The following is a 27,320-nucleotide window of genomic DNA, read 5'->3' as shown; positions in this document are numbered from 1 at the left end:
AGCCAGTGTAGCTGCCATGTTATCAGAAAACAGAAAAATGGGAAAAGAAACACAGAGTATCCTAAAAACTTGGGTAAGATTGTTTTCCTTTAACTGTCACAATGGGAGTGGCATGCTGTGCGGTGCATTCCTTCGATTCTTTCAGGCTTTACTATCTAAGAAAGGCCTTCCTTAACTGCCGGTTTACAAATTCCAACGTTATCAGATTTTCCCACCCTTTTACAATCACCGCCCTTTTTCAAAGTACTTCTGAGAGTTACCGCCTCAAAGAGACCATCTCTTCCCACTCTTCTAAACATGGTAATTCCCGTCCCCCTTCCTCGCTTTATGTTTCGCCCTAGTTGTATCACCAAGTACTGTGACATGTGTTTGTGTTTTAAAAAAATTGTCCCCTGCCCCTCGTAGGTTATAGATTCACAAGAACTGGAATTTTGATCGATTTTATTTTCTTATTTAAGTTCCTGTATTTCTTAATTTTGGTCTCTTAATTCTTAAGCATTTTACAATGGCGCTTGACATACAGTTGGCGCTCAATAAATGTACGTTGACTAAAACGTAGAATGCTGTATGAACTGGGAAGGACTGATTGTGTGACTCCCTGCCAGCTTAGACTAATAACCACATTGCTCGCTCTCCGGAAAAAGGCTTCAAGCAGTCAGACGGTGACGTCCTTCAGCTTTCAAAATGGAAAGGCGCAGGTTCCCACAATCCTCAGAACGCGAATATCTCGCCACAATTCAAAATGGCGGAGGAGGGTGGGGCCTGTCACATGGTGGGCGTCATAGCTGCTTTCCTTTTCCAAACCCCGGCCCGCCTCGCCGCGTCGTCCGCCGTCCCCCTCCTCCTCCCGCCGAGGCTTTTCGAGGAATCGACTGGGATTGGCTAACAGGTTGGGAGTGGGGCTGCGGGGCCGGGACGCGGCATCATCACTTCCTGTTGTGGGCAGTCGTTTCCTGTCGCTGCTTGGTAACAATGGGGAAGATAATGGCTGCCTGAGCAACGTCTCCGAGCAGGCGCTGGGCTAGAGGCGGGTCTCCACCAGCGACTCATCGGAGGCGGGCTTGAGAGAGGCGGCAGGGGAGGCGCGGAGCAGCCTCGGCGGAGGCGGCCGAACCGACCGAGTCGGATCCTGACCCTAAAACCGAGTAAGTGAAAGTCTTGGGAATCCTGTGCGAAATGGATGTAGAGCGAGAGGCCGACAGAGGAACCGGGGCTGCCGCGTTCGCTCAAAATGGCCCAAGTGACGCGGCGTGGTGGAGGCTCAGCGCCGCCTCCGGACCCCAGGCCCGTTGCTGCGGGGGGCTCCGTGGCGTAGTCGCCGCTGCCATTTTAGTTGGGTGGCATAGTCAATGGGCTCTTTGAAGAAGGAGAAGGAGGTGGGTAGCACTTCTCCTCCGTGGCCGCGCGAACTGCGGCCCGGGCCCTCCGGAGCCTTAGGAAATCGGGGGAGGCGGTTTCGAGTTTTGGCCTGAGGCGTGAGAATCTTAGGACGGCTCAGGTTTTCATCTCCTCTGTCCTCAGGAGGCTTTCCTCGCCTCCCCGCGTTTTACGTGGCGGGCTTGGGTTAGGGGAAAGGGGGCAAAAAATCAGGCTGCCCTGAGTCAGATGCTGGGAACTCTTGGGCCTTTAGATTTCCCAGGATTTGCACAACCCCATTTTGAGCCCTTCTGCAGGGCATTACCAATTAGGCGCCCCCTGGGGCCGTGATGACATCTTCCCTGAGGATCTGAGGCTAATGTGGTTTACTCCCTTGCTCAAATAACCCTAGCGTATCCTTTGCCAGATATCACTGGAAGGATTCCCTCCTCCCCACCACCAAAGGGAGGGAAAAGCCGTTGCGTGTTTGTTGTTTTTCCCTGGGTAGGGGTGGGAATTGGGCCAAATTATTTTCAAGTTAATTTCCGTTTAATCCGCCAACAACTCAACCCCTAGCCCCTAGGAAAAAAAAAAAAGAAGCCTAAGGGTCTCGGCTTCTGCGGGCGGTACCTGCCACGTACGCCATAGCTTAGTAACTAGTATTAACCGGTTGGGCTTCTGCTTCCTGAATACTCAGTCCCTTTTTCCCTTATGCTGATTAATTTCAAGATGGAGGAGACAGCCACGTTCCTTCCCTAGACAGTTTCACCATACTTATTCCACAGGTTAGTCCGGGAACCTGAGGCCTAGCAGACTTGTTATTTAGGCCATTTTTTCCGTTTGGGGGCAAGGGGGAAGCTTTTATAATAGATTGTCATCCACCATTTGCAAGGCCCCACACTATTTTTTTTGGTAAAAGTAAGGAGCCCACATTTCCTGAATCAGAATTAACCACAGTACCTTTGGCTGATTGAAAAGGGGAAAAAAATAATAAACGTACTGCTATTTAATCATTTATTTTGCTCTTCATGATTATGGACAAAATAACTATTCATGTCACCCCATCAGGTACGTTCTGTCTGTCCTGCAGGCCTTGAGAGCAGGCAGGCACAATTGTAGGCCCCCATATCAGTTTTCTAAACTGTAAAAATACATATTACCTAGAAAGACCACTCCAGACACTTTAAAAGTATGATCTTAGGGCACTCACTCTCTCTTAACTGAAAAATGTTACAGACATTCTTTAGCCTAAGGTGTCCTGGTGATTTTTAATACTTTAGTTCCTGCCTTAGGCTAGTGTAGTATACCAAATAAGTCCTTGATAGTGACTGTGAGAATCTGAACATAATTACTGGTTTAATAAGGAAAGACCTCATTTAAGCAAGCATGTATTAAAAGGTAGATTGGCTCTCAGCATTTAGAGTTAATCTTTTATCTAACTCCTGGTCCCCTCTGACCTTCTTGGTCTCCCCAGATATCCTAATACTAGTGTCGAATTCGGTTGGGTTACTGTGTGTGTATCTAACTAAAATACATAGGATGTGTATTTTCTTAGGATGTGTCTATTTCAAAGAAAATGTGTATCTTATAAAAGAAGAAGAATAATGGATTCTTTTTTTTTCTAGAGCAGAAAGTGAAGAAAACTAAAATCCAGTTTATTGTATTTCAATACTATGTCATAACAGTCAGGTAATTTATTTTTTGTTGCGTCTCCTGATGATTTATATGTAGAATGCATGTTTACAAATATTTATTGTTCTGTTTTGCAGGCCCTGTAATTGGATGGGCTCATTGATTATATTAGTTGGTGTTGGGCATTCTTCATGATGGGTACTTTTCTCTGAGAATTCAAAGGGTAATGTTACTGAGTACCTGGAACTCACCAGTGTTTTATGTGATTTTTACTTTCTAAAATATTGTCTGAAATTTACCAATATCTGTATAGAACAGAAAGAACAAAAAGGAAATTTGCTGCCTTAAATCATTGTTAGAATGACATGAGTATAAATAAAATAACATTTAAGTGTTCATCAAATTACTAACTGAAATATCAGTAGAATATCTTGCAGGAATATAATCTTACATTATTTTGCGTAGTGTTGGATTATTTTTCCTTTGAGATTCAAAAGGTCATAATATGTAATACTTTTAATTGGTATTAGTTCCCTTCATTATCATCATCATCATCAAGGTAACCACATAATTTTTTGCCTTGACCAGGACAATTTTAAGAGCAAAGGAGGCCGGGCGCGGTGGCTCTCACCTGTAATCCTAGCACTCTGGGAGGCCGGAGGATCGCTTGAGGTCAGGAGTTGAAGACCAGCCTGAGCGAGACCCCATCTCTACTAAAAATAGAAAAAATTAGCCAGGCATGGTGGTGCATGCCTGTAGTCCCAGCTACTTGGGAGGCTGAGGCAGAAGGATGGCTTGAGCCCAGGAGTTTGAGGTTGCTGTGAGCTAGGCTGAGACTCTGTCTCAAAAAAAAAAAAAAAGACCAAAGGTGACATTATTAATAATTATTTATTCCTGGACAACAGGTACAGACCTGAATTATCTCAGGCGGACTGGGATGGGCAGCTAGCTTAAATTCATAACTATTATTGAAGTCTTATGTGCTAGGCCCCTGTGCTTTACATTTATTATGCTATAATCCTCATAGCAAAGCCTCATGAAGATGTTAACTTTTTACAGAGGCTACTGAAACTCAGAAAGGTAAAGTAATTTGTCCTCAATTAAATAGTAAGTGGTAGAGTCCTCATTTTATCCCAGGCCTGGACATTGAAGTCACTAAACTTGAATGTCTCTAGACTTGATTGCTGTCTAATTGATAGGAAATGCAATGAAAATGAAAGATTATATAAAAAAAAAATGTAGGTTATATTGCATCAAAAACTTTCGTTAGCCCTTAAAGGTAATCTGCTTTGAGAAGCAAGTGAGACTTATCTAGTAGTCCCCTTCTTTTTTCTCTGTTACAGTTCCTGTTTCAGCTGTTATGTTCTTGATACAGTTTTTTAATTTTTAAAAACTGCTTGATATCTTGATATAATTTGGTAAACAATTTAAAATCTGAAATGGTTTTTAAAAATAGCTTAATAATGAAATGATATAGAAATGTTAGGCTGGTTGGATGTCTTTCAGGTTAGTAAACCTGTGTGGTGAGTCTTTATATAATACAGTAGGTCAAATGGGACATTTGCATTTATGGAATTATATTATGTGTACATTAATTTTTCCATAGTCCTGGTGGATTAGAAATAGAGCAAATCACTGCCCAGCCTCCTGCTCCTTTGACTTACCATAGAGTGGAGAACAAATTAGAAAGTGAAAAGTCTTCTTTCAAACCCAGGCCAGTGAAGTGCTAGAATTTGGGGCCACTGCCGAGGACAAGGACAATTTTCTTTTGTAAAGTCCTGTTCCTTAACATTTTTGTATGACAGATTTCTAAAACTTATAGCCCATTGATTTCTAAAAATATCCAGTTTACATAATACATTAAAGTTTTGATAACCACTGGAAGAAATAATACTTCTATGTCCATTTTTTCCTGCATTATTTTTCCTGAACCTTGAACATGAAAGTTTCCCAGATAAGCAGTTTGTTTTTCCTTTCATCAATTGTGGTATTGTGGTATTTTTAAAAAATACACCTCAATTATGGGAATATATTTATGAACTTGAGGTTTTCCTCCTAAAATATAAAGTTGGTGTTTTTGCTCTAGATTTTCTCATATTTTAGTGCTCCAACCCAAGACCTTAATTGCATTAGTCATGATAGTAACTACGTACATGTGAGACAAATATCTGTTGTCAGTGCTTGGTTTATTATTTAGATTTGTGGACCTCTTGCAGTAATTTCACAGCTATGGGTCGGGCTGCTGCTACAGTGTCTGACAGTCTAATAGTGTTTGCATAGTGATGAACACAATACTTTTGGGGAGAAAGGAGATATTTGTGTTTAGTGTTTTTAAGATTTTCTGGAATGACAAAAAGGTCCCTTTCCTCCTGACCTCCACTTGACTGTAGGAGGAATCCAGGAGTTAAACTACAATTTTCACTTTATAGTGACCAAAGTTACCTTTTGTGTCAGTTACAACAAAGGTAACCATATAAATTATCTAAATTGGAACACACTTTTGAGAGTGAAAGGGGGCCATATTAATAATTACTACAGCACAAGTATTATAAACCATTACTCTTCTGGAAAAATCAGGGATATATGGTCATGTTCCTTATATCATGTCTGTTTAGGGACACTGGTTTAGGACGAACAATCATCAGCATGTTTGGTCTTAATATATAAAGTTGTTTTCCTCAAATAATATGACTGTAGATAATATTTTCTTTTTTGGTCAAGTGATTTTACTTTTAAAAATTGTCTTCACTCTTTTTAAGAAGTTGATTTTTTTGGATGGAAAATTTTTAAGTCCTTAAAATAGTGCCTTAGTTACTGATGAAAAACATTGTCAGTAATCAGTGATTTTGTATTTACATTAATAACTATTTTTTAAATAAACACATGAAAGTTTGGGGGGTTTGAGTCTTTTTTTTTAGATTTAGATTTCTTGGGAATAATGAGAAGCAAGTCAAAATTGAAGTTATGGATAAGATCAAATGCTAATTTAGTGACATAGCTTTATAATAAAAGAACATCAAATGGGTAATTGAAAATTAAATTCACTGTCTTAATTAAAGTACTTAAGCGAGATGAGATGTCATCATGATGGTTTCCTTTTTTAACTAGATCCTATAAATTGGCAGCATTTGGCATGGTCTTCAGTTCTTTAATTTACTGAATTTCTTTCAATACTCTTTCAGTTTAACTATTTTTGAAGGTTGTAGTCAAAATTGTTTGAGCTGCAAATGAGTGGACACATGAGGTTCCTGAGTTCCTTTGGTTTTTCTCTGCTGTCCTTTTTAAGTGGTAAAGATAGAGGAATATAAGTGAGGCTAAGCTAACATTGCTATTCAGATAATATTTGATAATTTCTTATTGCTCTAGTAGTATCAGTGGTGGGTGCCTTGGTAGCTTCCTCTATTGGAAATTATCAACAAATTGTGCAGTTGGTGAGAGATATATTGTGCAATACAGAAAGGCAGTGAAACGTCAACCCTGCCTGTTTGTTTTTTGAAGAATGCTTAATATATCTTTTCAAAAAGATAAGATAGTCACATAAAAGGAGTTAGAAGTGCATAATGAGTGAAATGGCAGTGAGCAAACAAGCTTCTTAGCTTATATCCTAGTTATTTATGTTGTTTCTTAAGCTTTATTTTTCTGACTTAATACTGTAATGTGATCTAGATTATATTTTATTCACAATCATAGAACTGGAAGGTACCATATAGATGATTTAATCCAGTACTCTAATATTGATGGCAGTGCTGTGGCACAAGAGGTTAAATTAAGTGGCCAAATTCACATAGCTAAATTACAACCAGGACTAGAATTCAGTATCTCTTTTTCTTTTCACAGAGCTGAATTCCACCCATCTACCCATGTATAGAGTAAAAAAAGCTGTCAGGTTGTTATCAACCATTTATTTGTCTGTTAAAATGCCATAAATTTTTAATTAAACATTCTATATATGAAGAATCCCTAACACTTCTGGTGCCTACTCTATGATGATACTTAATATTCTGACCTCAGATTCAGCAGTTCTTTGTGATTTAACTTTTTAAAAACAATTTTTCATTTTGCCAGTAGTATTACTTAGCTAACATTTCTCTTCCTTGACAAGGATCACATGCCATTCTTATCTCCGTTATGAAGTTCTTAATGAAGCTTTGTTACAAAATGGGTTGCCCCCCCTTTTGTCAATGTGACACATTTTTGTGTTTATATCCTGGTTTTTAAAAAATTTACATGTCCTACTTTAGAACTTTACTGAGTTTGGAACTTAAATGAACATGTATGCAAAAGGTGAAAATGCTTAACATAATTTAGTATTAGTTAATGTTAGGTTAGCTTCATTCCTTCCTCCCAGCCACCCTCCTTTTGTTTTTTAAAAAAGAAATAATTTCTTCCAGACTTACTAGAGATGGCTTACTTTTTAAAATTGGTATTTATGCGAGCATTTGATTTTATGTTTCAGAATTCAGTTTTGTATAGTCTGTTTTAACAGTATTTTTTGATGCCTTAAGTCTCCTTAATTGGGTGTGGTGTGTCCATGGAATACAATATGTGTGTTTATCCTTCACACCAGATCTCCCGACCCATTAGTACTGAACAATGGTTTTAAGTCACTTTTTGCCTTAACTTCATAACAAAATTAAAGTTTTTTAGAGATTGGTATGCATGGATTAGGAGAATTAAATGAGATGCTGCTTTTAGCAGTGGTCAGAAACATAGTAATATGCACAATCTATATTAGCATATGATAATGACTGTAGAAATTGAGATTATTAACAATGCTTTGAAATTCTCTTGGTGAATAAAATCTGTTTTTAAATTACCTGATTACTGAGTAAATCTCAGGTTTCATGTTCTTGTTGGCTTTTTCTCCCCAGAGTTACATTTACCTGATACAGTCCTACATTCATTGACCAAATGAATAGTTTTTTGAAATGACTGGACAAAATTTCTAATTTGGCTGCTTTTTTCTAAGAATGGATTTGGATATATTGGTATGCAGTACTCGGAAAGAAATAAGGTTAATAAAGCATGCTATTTATCTAAGGGGCAGCTGTATTTAAAACAAAAATACTAGAAGTTGACTTATTTAAAAATAAGTCCAGCTGGGTTCATGCTGCTTATAAAAGGTGGTTTTTGTCATTTTGGAATTTTTCATACAAGGAAGGAACATGGTATAAAAAGCTCATAGTGAGATTAAATAGTTTTGTCCTGGCTATCGGGATTGAAGGAATGTGTTTTAAAGTCTGTGGTCTTGGGATATATTAGGAGGCAGTTGTCTTTAGTGAAAAGTTGGCTGGTTTTGGACCTGGATTTAATTACTGGCTCTTCCACTTACTAGGCACAGGATCTTTTTGGTAAATCACTTCCCCTCTCTGTGCTTCTGTTTCCCATCTGTAAAGTAGAGGTAGTGATTCCTACTTCATGAGATTGTTGTGAGGGTTAAATGAAATAATTATATTTTATCTGCTAAATTACTGAATTTATTGGTAATCTCCTCATAGAAATACTTAAGTTTAAAAATGGCTAATGCTAATCAAAAACTCAAGCCAAAATTTCTGACTTATACACATGAATGCTATAAATCGATAGAAAGATAACTAAAAAAAATAGATTTAAGATCCTCTTTTAAAATGAAGGAGCCCCAGTTGTATAGGGATTCTTTTTTTCCTGCTACCAAACTGGAAGCATACCACAGTGTTCTTCACCATAAAATAGAATCTGGAGACTTGTTTTGTTAACATAATTCTTCACTAATGATTTCACACCAAAATGGAGAAAAATCTGTAGTTGATCATTGGACTATGGTTTCCTGACATCTTTGGCATGCTTTAACACATTGAGTGCCACAAAAAAAAAAACCAGAAACTTTTTCTTGGGGCCACAGTGTTTTATTATGAAAATAGAATAAAAACTTCAAGTGTGATTTAAAGGTAAACATAAATAGAAAAAGGAAATGTATTGACTTCTATTGATTTAATCCACATTTTTAGAATTAAATTGTCAATATTGTAACAATAAGAACATCAACAAATAAGATTTTATATATGCTTCACTTGGCCCTGGGGTCAAAACTAGAGTGAGTTAAATGCAATTCTCATGGCACTTAATGTGTTAACCTTTAAAATGTTCTTTTGCACTTATCAAACAATAGTGGCATTACATCTACCTGGGGCAGAACTTCTTGTGGTTTAGATTTATTACATTTCTTTATTTTATTCCAGTTAGGTAGTGAAGAACTGCTTAAAATGAGATCAGCTCATTGGGTGGGTGAGAGTAAGATTAGTTTACAAGGCATTTGCGAGCACTGCTTGCATTCAGCATTTCCTTTTTGTTTCCAAATGTAATTACCTCTAGTCCAGGGGACCTCTGCAGGTGTTACAGCCATAACTCACCCCTTACATGTCCCTGTAGGGTGGAGGTGCCTTGCCAATGCTGAAATCTCTTGACTCCTAATCCCAGCCCAGGGGAAAGGCAGAAAGGATGGAGACTTTGGGCAGTAGTATGGAAGCAAATCAGATTTTTCTCTCTGTTCCCTATCCAACTACAAGGACTAAACTGCTTTAATGGAAATCTCTACCTTAGCAAAAACATTATGTTCTGTTTAATGAAGCCTTGCCAGTTTTGATATAACAGGTGTGTTGTGGGAATATCATGTGGGGAAACCGTTTTCCTTGATTTTCTCTGGCATATGTATAGGATGGTGGGAGAAAGAATATTATGGAAGTAGTAGTTACCTGGATTTGTTTACATGTTGCTTTGTGAATGTGTCTCGTTGTTAAAATTTTGAATTAAAATTTAAAATATGTCTTGCATGGAATGGAATCCAAGTTCATTGGGCAGGAGCTATTTAAGATTCAACAATCTCTAAAATCAGTGTGACAGGAAAGTTTTGAATTAGGGGTATAATTTTTTGTCTCTAGTTTTCATGTAGGAAATTGTAGAAATTCGAAAAGGTCAAGAGTGAATCTTGAAAATTGGTGAGCATAGAAAAGAATTATCTATCCCATGCATATTTGTAGAGCATTCAACATTATTTTATTTTGAAAAACAAAGGGGATGTTCTAGAGCATGAACAATATATCTGGAACATTTGAAACTTGCCATATGTGGGATTTCTCTACCTTACAAAGAAATGCATTAAAGCAATGCTGTCCGGCCACTAACCACATGTGACTGTTGGACTTGAAATGTGGCTAGTATAACTGTGGAACTGAAATTTTAATTTTTTTCATTTTAAGTTAAAAAAAACTGAAGTACTATAAAATATTTTTCCACCATGCACATCTTTATTGTTTTGGTAGAACCACAGACCACACTCCCTGAAAATTTAGCATCCAGCTTGTGATGTGTCATAAGTGTGAAACACCAGGATTCAAAGACTTACTATTTTTTTTTAAAGAATGTAAAACATCTCAAGATTTTTTATGTTGAAAAGGTGATATTTTGGTTATGTTCAGTAAATAAGTTACTAATTTCATCTGTTTTTATTTTTTTAATGTGGCTGCTCAAAAATTTTAAATGGTTTGCATTGTGTTTCCTATGGACAGTGCTGCTTCAGTTAGGTTATTAAGGGAAATAAACTCAGTATTCACATTGGATTTGGTTTGGTCATTTAAATTTCCACGGTATGCAAGGCATTGTGCTAGTGTCATTTGGGGGAGTTTTAAAGGGACTGTACATTTGGTTCTTTCCCTAGAGGAAACAACTTGGGAAGAGAAGGCACTTCAAAAATATAAAACATCATGGAAGGCAGGAAGTGCCACTGTAGTGGCGCAGACAACTGCTCTGTGCAGAGATGGATGGAAAAATTGCTAGCTGAGGTAGTAATAGCTTCTTAGGAGGCAAGATTTCGTTGAACCTTGCAAGGTGAATGAAGAAGTAGGGAGAGACTAATAAGGGGCTGAGGGAGCAGCAGTAAAGTGTGAAGGTTAGTAAAATACAAGGTAGATTGGAGGGCAGGGGTGGGGCAACCTAAGTAAATTGGGTCTTGCCGAGAAAGTGTTGTAATGTTGTGTTACTGGAATATGTACTTAATATGACCCTAGGCCTGCAGTAGAAGACCAAGAGTCTTAACTATCCTCAATGACATTTAGTCCAACAGGTCTTTTGGAATCAGTCTGTTCCAACTCCCACCTAATAAGGAATGCTCCCTTTAATATCCAGCTTCTGCTTGAATGTCTCCAAAGACAGGTAGTTTGCTTGCTTCTGGAGGTTGGTTGCATCTCCATTGTTGAACAATGTTATTAGACTTGTATTAAAAGGAAGAATTATTTACTTCCATATTTCTTCAACTATTGGCTGTCATTTGTCCCTATGGCTGTGCTCTCTCGTTCATGTTAATACCTCTCTGAATATGTGAAGATTGTAATCGTGTCCGTTTTTAGTCTCCAGGCTGAATATCTCAGGTAATTCAGCCATTTCTTTTATGATGTTCCCAGGCTTCTCACCATCTTGATTATCTAGATACTTTCTCATGTTTGTCTGTGTCCTTTTGGAGGTATTTTAAAAGTGTTTCAAATATTCCACATGTAGTCTGAACAGCAGGTTTCAGTGGAGCTGTTAGCTGCCTTTTTTTTTTTTTTTAAACACTGGTCTATGAAAGCAATCTGTTAGGATTCTTAGCCAGGTAAAAACAGGTTTTTATTGAGCTTGGGTTAGCTAAAAACTTGGTCTTTTCATGTGAACTGCCAAGATAGCTTCTTCCCCTACTCTATACTTTTACTATGGGTTATTTTAACTTGATAGGCCTTAATAGAAATGTACAAGGTAGCATGTTTATCATCGTTTTTATTTTAGCCAGGCTCATAGTCCATTGAGAATTCAGAATATTATTTATCATGTGCATCTTCTGTGCTAACTCACAGCTTTGAGTTTGTACATTTGTTTAGCATGTCTTGGGCCGATTAATCCAAATGGTTCATTTTAAAATGCTGAAGTTTACAGGGCTGTTTTCAGGCTAACATTTCTCCATAATCTTTGAGGGTGGTATTCAAAAACTGAATCTGCTAAACTATATTGTCCTTAAGCTCCTTACTACTCAGACTGACTCTAGGTTCAGCATCAGCATTGCCTGGAGGCTTATTTAAACATGTAGATTAAATCATGCCAGTGCTGAAGTGGAAAAAAGGTTTAAAAAAAATGCAGAATCTCTGGCCCACCCCCAACCAATTCCTATGTACACTGCAGTTTGAGAAGCCTACATTTCTTTATAATGATATGAAGAAAAACTTTAAATCTTGTGCAGAAACTGAGTCGGAAGGCAGCAATGTCATCTAGCTGTCCCTATCAAAGAAGTTTTCAACCTGTAGAGATTTTAAAATATCCATGTCTGGCCAACCCCATCGAAAGCTCCTGTGTAAAGGAAATAAAATTAATTTGGTAGTGAGCCCCACTTCTCGTGAACATGTTTTCTTCTACATGCTTGCAGTTTATCTCATAGTTTATTGCAGAGTTTTCCCCAGGTTTATTGGTAGATTTTACTTCTCTTTAGTTTGTAGACCTCACTGGTTTTGAAGATTGGATCATTTAAGAAATCTAGTTCTTTAGCATTTCTCCTGTTCTCTCTGGTATCTCAAAGATTATCATTAGAAGTTATGCTGTCTTGGCTTTTGATTCTCTTTGAAAAGTGTGGGTTTTTTACTATTTCCATTTGGAAGGCAATTCTCTTTTTTTTTTTTTTTTTTTGACACAGAGTCTCACTCTGTTGCCAGGGCTAGAGTGCCGTGGCATCAGCCTAGCTCACAGCAATCTCAAACTCCTGGGCTCAAGCAATCCTCCTGCCTCAGCCTCCCGAGTAGCTGGGACTACAGGCATGCGCCACCATGCCCAGCTAATTTTGTCTATATTTTAGTTGGCCAATTTCTTTCTATTTTTAGTAGAGACAGGGTCTCGCTCTTGCTCAGGCTGGTCTCAAACTCCTGAGCTCAAAGGATCCGCCCACCTCGGCCTCTCAGAGTGCTAGGATTACAGGCGTGAGCCACCGTATCTGGCCAATTTTGCAAGTTTTGTTCCTTGTGGGCTTTAACCTCCCTGACACTATTCTTAAGACTTTGTGCCGCTGTTGTAGCTTCCTTGGCATGTGATTGTTCAGTTATCTTTGGTTCATGTTCTTTAAATGTGAGAATTTATCAGATGGCTTTGCCTTCTTTGGAAGATTTATATTTTTCAAGCCTTTTAAGCCCACAGTTATTTTCAAAACTATTTACTGATCCTTCACAAGTAGATTTTGACCTAACATCAAGATATCTGGTGCTTTAAGAACATTAGCCAAATGTTTTTAGCCAATTTGAGAAATTACAGCTGAAGTTTCTTTTCCTGATTTTCTGTATTTTTAAAAATCAGCTGCTTTTACCATTTCCAAAAGCAAATTTTATTACTTGAGATACATGTGGAAAAATTTGGCTTCCTTTGGTTGTTGGTTTTGGGGCTTTTTTGTTTTGTTTTAGTCCCTTGCCCACGTAACTTTTATGAGTGTTTTATTTAAGCAGCTGATTTCTAGTCTTTCAAGTAGTCTAAGATCAGCATTTGTCAGAAATTTCTATAGTTTAGTCTTATGAAAATTAGGGAATCTCAGTTATAAGATTAGAAAACTCTTTCCAAAAATATATAGTCTCTCCCCTTACCTTCCTTGACATGCTCATCTAATTTAAATAATAGGACAGTTCTAAGAATAATGATCTAAGGAAAACAGGATAGAAATCTAGGTATGCCCATGTCTATGCTAAAATTTATTGAGGCTCAGCAAAGAGACAGTTTGACAAGATAGACTTCTTTGTGTTTTCACATCTGAAAGAGTGTTTGTGTTTATTTTTCTCTTTAGGATTGATTTGTGAGCATTCTGATACTTCTATGTGTGTGGGGGGGGTTAAATTTTAGTGCCAACGTAGACTACCTTTTTTCTACAAATCAGTTTTTCATGGTGTCCTAGTCTGCTTGGACTGCTGTAATAGAATATCATAAACTAGGTGGCTTATAAACAACAGAAATTTATTTTTCACAGTTCTGGAAGATCAGGTGCCAGTAGATTCAGTGTCTGGTGAAGGCCAGATTCCTCATCTATGGATGTCTTTTCACTGTTACCTCACGTGGCAGAAAGAGCAAACTAGCTCTTTGTGGACTGTTTAATACTAGTACTAATCTCATTCATGAGGGCTCCATCCTTATGACCTAATCACTTTCCAGAGGCCTCACCACCTAATATTGTCACCTTGGGGGTTTAAGATTTCAACATAAGAATATGGAGGGAGGCGGACACAAACATTCATACCATGACACATATGTTCATGGAATTAAGTTTTGTTTATGTGAACTTAAATAAGGTGAATCTGGAGTTGGAAGGAAAAGAATTAGAGAATGAAAATTTTTGTTTGGAGTTTTCCCATATTTTAGATTGTTTACTACCATTATTTTTTATTAGTGTGGTTAATTGAGAGTGTGTGGCAATCTGCCAATATTCTAGTTTCCTTAAGCTCATACAATTAGTGAATGATAAATAAGAATGTTTGGCTAATTTTACATATTGCTTAGAGCAGGTTTGGCATACTTTTTCTGTAAAAGGCCAGATAGTATTTTAGGCTTGGCAGATCAAAAAGCAAAATTGAGCATGTTATATAGTCTTTTATATAAAAAGAGAGAAACCAAATTTCCACAAAGATTTCTTGATAAAACTCAAAAGGTGATAAAAACTGAGTACAGTGTTTTGTAATATAGGTTTACTAATGTGAGAAGAATGACATTCTTTGGGGGGTAACATTTTGTTTAAATTGGGACTCAAAGTTAGTGTTCATTGTCAGTTGTTTGTACATGTTCATCTGTAATTGCTGACTTGGAAGAGATTTTCCATATTTCACCTTTGAAAATGTCTTTTCATACATGTAGGTACTACTGTCTTAATCCACAAGCATATGATTTTTGATGGAGAATATTCATCTTTTAGAAGGCATTTATAGAATTTTGTTAGATTCTTCTCAATATTTACCTTTTAGCATATTATACTGCAGTTATCACTTCCAGTGGAGGGTTAGATGGGAAGTTCCTCCAGTTGCACAGTTAAATGGACTTCAAAATAAGGAAATTTCTTTTGCACTTACATAGGGGGTCCACAAAATGGTTCTGGAACTATAGTTTGGGCTCAGAAAAATATATCTGCTATAAATTAGTATGTATATGGAGCCCTCATTTCTTTGACAGCACAAGCAGTGCATAAAGCAGCTTTCTATTACTTGTGATACTAGGGTTAGTTGTTGTTGAAATGACTTTCCCACAGTATAAGTGTTCTATACAGGCATTGTTTTCTTTATTTTAGGTTGGATTCATTAAGAAACATTACCAAGTCTGCAGCAAAAGATTTTTCCAAGCCATTTATTTTTTTATAGTAGTAATGGAGGGCAGTTCTTCTAACTCAAAAAAAATTCCATCTTTACCCTGAGTACAACAAATCACGATAAAACTTTACCAATGTTAAGCCATCAAAATGCTGCGTGGTAGAGCAAGCCAATATTTCCGACAAGCTGAGTGTGGTGGCTCGCACCTGTATTCCTAGCTACTCCAGAGGCTAAAGTGGGAGGATTGCTTGAGGCTAGCCTGGGCAATATATGGAGACCCTATCTTTAAAAAAAAAAATTCTGACAAAAATTCATAGAACTGATGATGGTTAAGTCCACAAGAGTGAAGTTTGCCATTGACACTACAGTTCTATAATATGACATTCACATATTTTCTGCAGAGTACCTTCTGATGAATAATATAATGCATAACCATAAACATTAAACACCTCACATTTTCATAAGCTTTGTAAATTTGTCCAACTAACCTGTGGCCTCAAGGCTACATGTGGTCCTCCACATCCCCAAGTGCAGCCTCTCGACTGAATCCAAACTTCACAGAACAAATTCCATTAAGGTATTTGTTCTATAAAATTTGGATTCAGTCAAAGGGCCACACTCAAGGACTCAAAAGGGCTTGTGTGGCCCCAAGGCTATAGGTTCCTCACCCCTGAATTAGGTCTCTTTCCATTCCATGCATATTTTTACCATTTCAGTTGCAACATATTGTGTTAAATATTAACAGGTTCTACTTCAGGTTGTGCTGAATTAGAGTTTTCTCAGCTTTGGAAATATTCTCGCCTATAGTTGTTTCATGCAGACTATTCATAGAGGCCACTTCTGTAGTTAGTTCAACCTCCTTGAATAATCAACACTTAGCTCTTTGACTAGACAATGAAATACTATCAGCTATGTTTGTCAACTCACCAAGAGCCAAGGAGAAAACCACTCCCTCATTTGCCTTGTTTTTCACTTCATTAGTGATATTGCTTTGAATGTCCTCAACTTTTTATACTGTGGTACTCACCAAAAGGCCAGTCAATATTCTTAAACAAGTTTATTTACTCTGGACACATTTCTTCAGCTGCTGCATTCAAGCACAATTCACTAACTCACCATTGACAAACAACTTTCCTTGCTTAGCTAACACATCAGCCACTAGAAATTTACTTTGGTCAAAGCCTTTTTTTCTTTTTTCACTTTTGTGAAGAAATATTTTGTGATGAGATATTTTAAATTGTCTAGCTTTTTAGACTGTAGTTTTCCTGTGAATTGGAATATTGTGACTACTGTTTAGTCTAATAATGTCAATATTTATTGTATTACTTTAGCATATAAGTATATAATGTCTTTGCATAGTAAACACAATTTTTGGCATCTTATCTGATAACAAAATATTCTGTGCCTGTAAGCGTGACATTTTGAAGTCCACTTTTCTCCTAGCTCATTTGACACGATGAGTATATACTGGTAATGTTTTTTTAAATGTCACAGTATGATGGCTCTTGAAATGCTGTTGAGTTATAACCACATCACTGCAACTTAAGAGTATACAGAGCAGCAGTGCAAAGCAATGAGAGTACCACATACAGTCTGTCACAACTGCTTGATTCTGCCTTTATAGCATAGAAGCAGCCATAGACAGCATGTAAATGAATGTGAATGGCTGTGTTCCAATAAAACTTTATGAGTACTGAAATGTGAATTTCATGTGATTTTTCACACATCACAAAATATTCTTTTTTTTAACCCTTTAAAGGTGTAAAAGGCATTCTTAGATTGTAAGGAAGATAAAAACATGCAGTGGGGCTAGATTTAGCTAAGGGCTGTAGTTTGCTAACCCCTGACCTAGTCTTTTCTGAGTGTAACAGTGCTCTTCAGGAGTTTTTTTGTTATGAAATTTCATTCATTTGAGGTCTTTAAAAAATCAACGTCTTGACCTGCATTCTGGATTTTCACATAATTAAAGCTGTTGTATAGAATACATTGTGACTTCTGTTTTCAAGATAGGTCTCCTTTCTCCTTTTAGGTAATTTTCCACTTGTTCATCAAGATGGAAAACTCAGATTCTAACGATAAAGGAAGTGGTGATCAGTCTGCAGCACAGCGCAGAAGTCAGATGGACCGATTGGATCGGGAAGAAGCTTTCTATCAGTTTGTAAATAACCTGAGTGAAGAAGATTATAGGCTTATGAGAGATAACAATTTGCTAGGCACCCCAGGTATGCTACATGTAATTTAAAGATTTATATATGTAAATTGCTGGGGTTTTTAATTTAAAAAAAAGTTAACCTGTTTTAAAAATCTGCTTCTTTAGTCATTATGAATATGGTTTATTTGATATAAGGGATATAGAATGATATTTACTGCTATACTTACTACCTGATTCTATTCATTTATATTTGGAATTATATCAGATTTTTAAAGTTATATTATGAATTTTTAGTGAACTGAATTGAAAAGAATGGAGTTGGACAACCTTTTTGTTCTTAGTTAACTTTATTTAACTTACTAGATAGGGAGCCAAGTGTAGAATAGCTAATGGGAACTTTGTTCCTAGGACAGACTTATTCAACTCTGATTTTCTGAGTATGTCCCAGTTGTAATCTTCCAGAGCTAGCCTTAGGTAAAATAGCAATTAGAACTTTGTGCTTAGTTATTCTCTTTTACCCCACTAAGTTCTGTTTGATCCTAGTTAAAATTCAGTATCTGTTGTCTTCTTCATTTTTGTTTAATTCTGCCAACCTTTGGGTGATTGCTTAAATTTTAAAAGGTAAGTTTTTAACATGACTTTTAAGAAAGGGAGTAGCTTGAGAGCGAACAGTGCCAGACTTGAATCAGAATGCCTTAGTTGGAGTTTTGGCCCTCCTGTTAATCAGTGTGGTTTCTGGTAAGTCAGTCTCTTACTCAGTCTGTTTTCTCTAAAACGCAGATAACAATATCTACCTCCCAGAGTTGCAGTTTTTAAAAATTAGATATTATATACAAAAGTACTTTGTAAACTGGAAAGACCCTTGTAAAAATATAAGTTGTAATATTTATGTTCCCAAAGTGAATTTTTCTCACGTTCCTACTCCTTGGTTTTCATCTCAGAGGGTTAAGTGTTACTGGTTTTCTTTTTCTTTTTTTAATTTTAGTTTAAAAAATTTCGTCTCTTAACTATTCTAAAAATATAATTTCTGGTCATTTTGTATCAGATCAGATAAAGTATTTGGTTGTCATATCCTTTAATCTCATCTTTGCCCTGTGGTGCGTGCTTGTCACTGATTTTCCTTTGTAATTTGGCAAACATTTTTAAACTTTCAGGGTTATGTTCACTTCATAAAATGTGTTGGGGAGAATTCTATCCTTCTCGATGTTGTGGAATAATTTCTGCAGGATAGGCACCAGTTCTTCTTTGTAGGTGTGGTAAAATTCGGGTGTGAAACCATCTGGTCCAGGACTTTTCTTTTTAGGAAGGTTTTTTTATTGCTGTTTCAATTTAAACTTTCAGGTGAAAGTACTGAGGAAGAGTTGCTGCGAAGACTACAACAAATTAAAGAGGGCCCACCACCACAAAACTCAGATGAAAGTAGAGGTACATTTTGCTTTGGGGGTGGGGGTCGGTAGAGAATGGAATGGTAAGAACTTTGTAATACTAAATGTCAGCCAAAGATTATCCAGAAATGGCACAAATTAATTTGGTGCTAAGTAACTGCTCATACAAAGAGCACTGGCATTTTCTTGATATTTGGTAAGAATGTCAACATGTTTTTTTCTGCCTCACCTTTGGGTTGTTTGTGTTAATTGGGACACAGTGAGAGGTGGCCTATGTTAAATGTGATTTTTTTTTCTTGGTTTTTCATCTCCATTGAAATTTCCTCCTACTTAAGTCCTTCTTTATAAACATGTGACTTCTTCAGAAGCAAAAAGAAATGCTGCATTCTGTAACCCAGTGGTTCCTAATGGAGTGTGATTTTACACCCCCTCCCAGGGACATTGGCAATGTGTGAGACATTTTTGGTTGACACAACTGGGGGTTTGCTACTGGCATCTGGTGTGTAGAGGATAGGGATGCTGTTAAACATCCCATAATGCACAGCACAACCTCTACGCCAAAGAATTAACTTTCAAAATGTCAGTAGTGCCACTGTTGAGAATTCCTGCTCTAACCTCAAGTCTGGTGTTTCTCTCCCAGTGTGAAGTATGAATTATGGCTGTGTAACCTAAGGTTAGAATAATAGTTTGGCTTGTGAACTGGCCATTACATGTGCTATGCAAGGTTGAGGCTATTTATTTAATCTGATCTTCAATTTCATGCCAATTTAAAATCTTGGTGACATTAAGATATATTTAAATACTTTCAAACTTATAAACTTTGTTTATGTTTTTGTTATGGCTACACAGTCCTGTATTTTAAAACAACCTCATGTGTTATCAAAGGCGCATAATAGCCTAAAGTAATGTTGTAAACAAACGAACATTTGAACAGAAATACTAGTACTATACCTTAACTAGTGTTTGTTTACCTGGTTTGATTACATTAGTGTTTTGGCGGTGGGCCAAAACGTACCGTCTTCTGATAGTTCCACAGTGGTATGTTAGGCTCTGTATATGATGAAATATCAAAAATAGACATCTTCTAGATCCCCTTTAAAAATAAAATAATTCTCCAAATTTCTCTAGGATTGGCTTGCTCTTTTCAAATGAAATTACAATTTTCTTACCTTTACTTAAAAATCTGTGCTGGGTAGTTTGCAAAAATCGGTAAATGTGAAATATGTTCAGAATTTTAAAGTTCTTTAATGCAAAGCTTCAGAACACTATTATATGATTGTCCTAATTTTAGTAGTTCCTTTTTCTCCCTCATCCCCTCCTTTGTTTTAAACAGGTGGAGACTCCTCAGATGATGTGTCTAATGGTGACTCTATAATAGACTGGCTTAACTCTGTCAGACAAACTGGAAATACAACAAGAAGTGGACAAAGAGGAAACCAATCTTGGAGAGCAGTGAGCCGGACTAATCCAAACAGTGGTGATTTCAGATTCAGTTTAGAGATAAATGTTAACCGTAATAATGGGAGCCAAAACCCAGAGAATGAAAATGAGCCATCTGCAAGACGTTCTAGTGGAGAAAATGTAGAAAACAATAGCCAAAGGCAAGTGGAAAATCCACGATCTGAATCTACATCTACAAGGCCATCTAGATTGGAACGAAGTTCAACTGAAGCATTAACCGGAGAAGTCCCACCTACCAGAGGTCAGAGGAGGGCAAGAAGCAGGAGTCCGGACTATCGGAGAACCAGAGCGAGAGCTGAAAGAAGTAGGTCGCCTCTGCATCCAGCAACGAGTGAAGTTCCACGAAGATCTCATCAGAGTACCTCATCTCAGACTATTGAGCATTCTTTGTTAAATGAGACTGAGGGAAGTTCTAGAACCCGGCACCACGTGACATTGAGACAGCAAATATCTGGGCCTGAGTTGCTAAGCAGAGGTCTTTTTGCAGCTTCTGGAACAAGAAATGCCTCTCCAGGAGCAGGTTCTTCAGACACAGCTGGGAATGGTGAATCCACAGGATCAGGCCAGAGACCTCCAACCATAGTCCTTGATCTTCAAGTAAGAAGAGTTCGTCCTGGAGAATATCGGCAGAGAGATAGCATAGCTAGCAGAACTCGGTCTAGGTCTCAGACACCAAACAACACTGTCACTTACGAAAGTGAACGAGGAGGTTTTAGACGTACGTTTTCACGTTCTGAACGGGCAGGTGTGAGAACCTATGTCAGTACCATCAGAATTCCCATTCGTAGAATCTTAAATACTGGTTTAAGTGAGACCACATCTGTTGCAATTCAGACCATGTTAAGGCAGATAATGACAGGTTTTGGTGAGTTAAGCTACTTTATGTATAGTGATAGCGACTCGGAGCCTAGCGGCTCGGTCCCGAGTCGAAATACAGAAAGGGCAGAATCACGGAATGGAAGAGGAGGTACTGGTGGTGGTAGTAGCTCTAGTTCAAGTTCGAGTTCCAGTTCCAGTTCCAGTTCCAGTCCTAGTTCCAGTTCCAGTGGTGAAAGTTCAGAATCTGGCTCAGAGGTGTTTGAAGGTAGTAATGAAGGAAGTTCATCAGCGGGCTCACCAGGTGCCAGGCGAGAGGGTCGACATAGGGCTCCGGTCACGTTTGATGAAAGTGGTTCTTTGCCCTTCCTTAGTCTGGCTCAGTTTTTCCTCTTAAATGAGGATGATGATGACCAACCTAGAGGACTCACCAAAGAACAGATTGACAACTTGGCAATGAGAAGTTTTGGTGAAAACGATGCATTAAAAACCTGTAGTGTTTGCATTACAGAATATACAGAAGGCAACAAACTTCGTAAACTACCTTGTTCCCATGAGTACCATGTTCATTGCATCGATCGCTGGTTATCTGAGAATTCTACCTGTCCTATTTGTCGCAGAGCAGTCTTAGCTTCTGGTAACAGAGAAAGTGTTGTGTAATTAAGATCTGAACTCTCAGCTATGTAGCTGGTATAGTGATGGGCAAACAGGAATCACTTGCTTTTATGTCCGCTTTTTGAGTGGTGCCTAAATGTAAAGTAACAACCTGAATTGAGTCATTGCTTTCTGAAAGAATCATTATCCTTTCTCCAGTTTCTGTTCCAGAATAAAAGGAAATATTCAAAAAGCAACATTTTAGGATCTAAAACTCTGATGTCAGTACCAGGTGAATTGGTAGCAGCTCTGTTACTGATAATTTATCATATACCTTGTCAGTTTCTCCTTTGTTATCTTAAAAGATCTGCCTTAGCAATGGCTCCTGTCTGTTTCATGTTGATCTTTAAAGTTTCCCACGCCATAGGAGAGAGGGGCGGAGGAAATTCCCAGTTTAGACTAAGTTACAGTCTGTGTTTCTTAAGTGATTACTTAAAGCTGTATCATTCCCAGTTATTAGTTGACACAAATTCAGCCACATTCTGAATATTGTTTGTTCACCTTTCAGACTAGGTGATACTGGACATGTCAGTGTAAATAACACTAAGGTTAGGATCTTCTAAGTGTATAATTGTCTCCTAAGCCCATCACTGTGGCACACTGTAGAGTGAGCTTATAGTTTAATTGAGATATTTATCTTGTGGAAATATTAAAAAAGCCTATGCTTGTGTAAGTGAAAAAAAATCACATTCATTTGTTTAAAAATGTAAAGCTATTTTGTAGAGGCTCAGTACTTTTCCAATGCACTGTTGTATTAATGCATTAAAAACTGTAAAGTACCATGCTTAGAAATGAGAAAACTGCTTTTTGTGAGCCAACATAGTAAAAAAACACACCAAACAAAGTACAAAGCTGCTTTTGTAAGTGTGTAGATGTCAAGAGCAGAACATATCTATAATATTTAATGTATGTGAACAGCTACTGTGACATGCAAAAGAAAGGACAGTGCAGAATCAAACTGCATTAAAAAAAACCAATGAAAATTGTGTATTGTAACTTGGATTTAGGCAGGAAGTGAAAGATAGGATGTAAAGAAAACTGCTCTGAAGAATTTAAAGTTTTCATGAAGATAGTGATAATGCAGACATGAACTGGTTTCATATGGTGAGAGCAGCAGCAGCAGCTTGAACTGCTATTCTACCTGAGTAGATGAAGCAGATTGGCAAATTTGGCAGAGCTTTGGTTTAAGAAAAACAAACCACTACCACCTGGCACAAGTTAAATTGATGTTTTTATAAGTCTGCTCCTCAAAAAAAACAAAAAGGTGGAGGAAAGAGACTATAAACCACTTTTAGCATACGAATTGCAGTTGGTACAGATGTGTGTGCTAATAGGAAAGTCTCGAATTTGTATTGTTTTCGAGATTTATCATTTAAGGTACCAGTGCACACTTGTTAATATTTCATTACTATCTAACACCCAACATCTCACGTTTAAAGATCAGTGGAAGATTAAGGCATTTTTATCCTTTGTTTAAAATGAATCATGTTGGGTTATTGGAAATTCAAATTTTAATTGTGCTGCCCATATTTGAAGATGAGACTGCTGACTCACTATGGACATGCACTTTATGTTGTTTTCTTAGTAGTAAGAATAGCTTCGTGATAACTCTAGTACTCTTGCCTAATTTCTCTTTTGAGGCTGGTTGGGGTTAGGATTAGTCTGATTGTGGAGCAGATATTTGTTTTTCTGGGAAAAGCTAACAGGCCAGAAGAGGGATTGAACACGTCCTTGGCCTTTAACAAAGCAAGCTAACTACCCAGACGTGGTGGTCAGATACTCTACAAAAGAAACAAGTCTGCTTTAGGAATTACCTGGCTACCTTCACTGTTACCAACTTAGCTGTAAAGATTATTTCAAAGCTCGTTCTATCATGTTTTCTTCTGGCTTTCGAATCCTACCTAAGTATCAAGGAAATTGTAAATATGGTAGTTGTTTACTAAGGATATGTACTGCTCTTGCGAGGAAATAATGTCCAAACAAAGCTTCACTTATTTTTTTTAATATAAGCAGATTTCACTGTTTATGGCGCTTATGTAATACATTTTATCTTTTTAAAAAATTGTCCATGTAAAAGTCAGGATTCCTTTATATTTGTGAGCCTCCTTGTCTCCTTTCCTAAGGGTGTAATCTATGTTTTTCAGATCTGCAAGGTAGTCCTGATTGGCTAGAAACAAATCCATTTTCTTGACATAAAATGTTCTATTATTATAGGGTGTTCATTTTAAATAGTTTAAAAACTGCAGCACATTCTAAGCATAAAAGTTATTGACAACAGGTACCTCCCTAACCTCCCAAAATGTATTACTCATTTGTGAAGTATTAAAGTTAAGAGGTAACTCAAGCAGAATGCTGGTTATGAATGTAGATACTAAAGCTGTTCATAAACACTGGAAGTAGAATTTTAAGCTTTTAGCCTTCAGTAGAATGCACATATTGGACATGTGCATGTGGACACCTTTTTCAATAGCACTCGTTAATTTCCATTGGATGGTGTAAAATGAATACAAGTATTTCAGTGGAATTTGCTACTTAATTTTTTATTTTGTGAGGTCCATGACTGATATATACTTACTATTGTTGTGGACATTGAAGACAAGGTCATTTATAGGTGTCAGATGTACAATGGAGAACAAAAATCTTTTTTCCTCACCAGCATCCAAACACCTATTCTTGAGGGAGCATTTTCTTGCAAAAGACTTTACATTTCATTTTGTATCTTTGCACTTTTTCTTTATTACAGAAAGGTTCTGTCCTTAAGACCTAGTTTGAACTTCATGCAGTAATAGGAACAACAAAAAACAATGTTGGGAGTTTACATTATTCAAAGCATAGGGAAAAGTACTAAAACCTGAATTTTCTTGACTATTTCAGATGTTACTAGTCTTAAAATGTTTGAAGTGATTTGCTGTTTAACTCCAAGCAGCTGCAGACAAGATTGAGATTTGTTAGTACCACTGGAAACAAAATTGAACAAGTTAGGTTAAAAGTTTGCAGACTTTATCTGTGGCAGCACTAGAAGATGAGCCGTGTTGTTAATTTGGAATATTTGCTCTAAAAAGAACACATTAGTTATACCTCAGTGGTAGTGGAGGTGGGGATCGAGAAGAGTGTCCACATTAGTGTTGGAATGTAGGTAATAATTGTACAGATCATAGGAAAACCTTTAGCACCAGGAGATATATGTGTGTGTGTGTATGTATATATACATACACACACACACACACACACACACACACACACACACGGTCTTTAAGAACATGGTTATTGAAGTTCATGCAGACTTTAAGATTAGGAAACTGGTTAGCTGTGTTACCTCAAGTAATGTTCCACTCCGGCCCCCACCCCTGGGAAAACATTGCTTCCGTGCCAAGTATTCTCTCCTATTGTCAGTGTCTCAGATTATATTTATGAGGGGTTATCACTTAATATGCTTTGTATTTAACCACCTACTTCCCAAGTGTCCACCACATGAAACGGGCCAAGCATCAGCCATGACTTTGAGTTAATTCCCAAAATACCCTTGTGACAGGGAGATAAATGTTGCAACATGCCTCTTAAAAGGCCATTTTTACAGCTTGCTAGGATACAGTGGCACCTTGTGGTTGTTAATATTTTTCTTTTAAAGATGGAGGGTATTTTTATTCTCCCTTTTCTCCTTTGTTCTTTTGTGAACGAAAAGAATTCGTAATCTGCCTTATATTTGATTTTTTAAAGTTGTAACTTACTGGCTTCCCTGTGAAATGTTTTACCAATATTAAGTACATAGAAGCCATGTTTGCAGGGCACTTTTGTTTTTTCCTAGTCTTATAAGACTATGCTAATTGCTACTTTCTGAAGTATTCTGTACCTTAGTAATGTAAGAGATTGATAAGGCACATGTTAAAGTGTCAGGTGTGTTTTTTTTTCCCTTAAGTATATAATTCTTCAGTATGTTTAATATTCAATAACAGTGTTGTAATTCATTGAGTTAACTGGTAAATTGTGTGCTTTTGAAAAATTTGAAAATGGAAATGAACATAAATGCTTCATTTGGAAAGTTAAAAGTGCAAGGTCCAAGGAACTAGTATTTCACTTATTTTTAAATCAGATTTTTAATAAGCAACTAAAAACAGCTGTGAGTTCAGTACCTGCCCTTTAAAATTTTAACTTTCTGAAATTAAGGATTTTTCTTAACTGAAACAGTTCTAAAATATTATCTAGTATCCCACCAAGTGAGTGATCTCATTTAAGTCACCCTTACAGCATCCAGTAGAGCTGTTATTGGGGTGTTAAAATTCTCAAGTGATAATTACAGAAACAATTTGTATCAGTTTTATGATTCTTTTCATGTCTTGGTTTAGATCTGAAGGAAATAGGCACACCCTCCACTCTAAAAATTACAGTGAGATAATTGTTTTTGATTAAGATTTGTTTACTAAAGTTCCACAAGCTGCTTTATAGTGGATTAGCAGTTATCTTAAAGACATGCAGTGCAAGTGAACCCTATCCTACCACCGTGCCTCTTTTTTTCAAGGCTTCCATCAGTCCCTCATCTTGCAGATTTATTCCAATACCAAGGTATGGTTGAACCAGCTGCCCAGCCTTAACTCTATTTAGTGCCCCATTACTAACATTCTTTTAACTGATTTGTATGTGTTTTAACTGTCCAATGTTTGGATTTTACCTCTTGATAGCTCCATTTGTCCCTGGTACGCAGTTGGCCTGGTTATGTATCTGTGCCTGTTTTATCTTCTCCCAGGAAGAGCTGCTTTGGTATAGATGTTTACTTGGATTCATACAAAGAACCAGGCAGCAATCTTGGAAAGCTTTCTGAAACCTATAAGAACTCGAAGGTTTGGAGGGGGAACGGTAACAAAGGCTGCCTTTATGTCTTTGAACACGAAGCACATAAATGTATGTTCTGTAAAGACTTAAGTGATTGTTATACCAGGGCTTCCTGACCTCCGGGAGAGACTCAAAAAGCAGAGAGGAGCACAAAGTGAAGTGAATTTGGTTGGCTTGCTTTATCTGGTTTCTCATTTTCTTTCAATTTAAACCTGAACATAACAACCTTCTCCAATATCTATCCAGCAGACTCCTGGTTGGGAAGCCCTGTATTAAACTTTGAGAATGTACCCAGTTTTCTTTTTTTTGTACAGTGCTTAAACTTGCTGAAAATAACTTGTTTAATGCAAAACAAGACCTTGAGAGGTCAGTCATATTAAAGCTGGTTTGATTATTAATAGTTATCTTTTAGGAAGAAGCTTTTTCCCTATGTAAGATGTCATACTGCAGATTTAAAATATAGACTATCAATAAAATGCATGAAGTGATCATTTGTGCTTGATCATCTCTCCTTGGGTTTTTCTTTAAAAGGGGGAATCTTCTAAAGGTTCTGTTGCTTCAAACCAATGTCAATAGACTTGATTTTTAGAATCAAGCGGAATTACAGTGCAATCTTGATTTAGATTCCCCTCACTGCTGAGTGGGTGTGGGCAGGTACTGGTTTATGTGATATAACTTCGGTTTTATCTGTGTTCTGTAGTTAAATGGCTTAATCTT

The 27,320-nt window shown here is 37.2% G+C and overlaps 1 protein-coding gene across 4 annotated transcripts; it reads left to right on the top strand.

Annotated features, from left to right (window-relative positions):
- The first annotated feature begins 937 nt into the window (after positions 1–937).
- RLIM (ring finger protein, LIM domain interacting) lies at positions 938–27,094 on the top strand. 4 transcript variants are annotated; one of them, XM_075999391.1, is made up of 6 exons: positions 938–1,145; positions 2,982–3,045; positions 7,860–8,002; positions 17,338–17,530; positions 18,802–18,885; positions 20,179–27,094. In XM_075999391.1, exons 3-6 carry the CDS (start codon positions 7,979–7,981, stop codon positions 21,780–21,782), a joined length of 1,905 nt encoding a protein of 634 aa, XP_075855506.1. In that variant the 5' UTR covers positions 938–1,145; positions 2,982–3,045; positions 7,860–7,978; the 3' UTR covers positions 21,783–27,094. The 4 variants fall into 4 exon arrangements, with proteins under 4 accessions (XP_075855506.1, XP_012605762.1, XP_012605763.1 ...); XM_012750308.2 differs by lacking the exon at positions 7,860–8,002; XM_012750309.2 differs by lacking the exons at positions 2,982–3,045; positions 7,860–8,002.
- Positions 27,095–27,320: the final 226 nt, after the last annotated feature.

The sequence above is a fragment of the Microcebus murinus genome, chromosome X (assembly GCF_040939455.1).
Source record: "Microcebus murinus isolate Inina chromosome X, M.murinus_Inina_mat1.0, whole genome shotgun sequence".
Taxonomy (NCBI): Eukaryota; Metazoa; Chordata; class Mammalia; order Primates; family Cheirogaleidae; genus Microcebus; species Microcebus murinus.
Note: the sequence above shows the minus strand (reverse complement) of the source record. Positions and strands in the feature narration are given on the sequence as shown.

What these genes read in the sequence shown, in the direction of transcription:
- RLIM (XM_075999391.1), top strand. Translation starts at nt 7,979, where the DNA reads ATGCAGTACTCGGAAAGAAATAAG. An exon ending in AGTACTCGGAAAGAAATAAG is followed by an intron (nt 8,003 to 17,337) that starts GTTAATAAAGCA and finishes TTCTCCTTTTAG; the next exon opens with GTAATTTTCCACTTGTTCAT. An exon ending in AAACTCAGATGAAAGTAGAG is followed by an intron (nt 18,886 to 20,178) that starts GTACATTTTGCT and finishes TGTTTTAAACAG; the next exon opens with GTGGAGACTCCTCAGATGAT.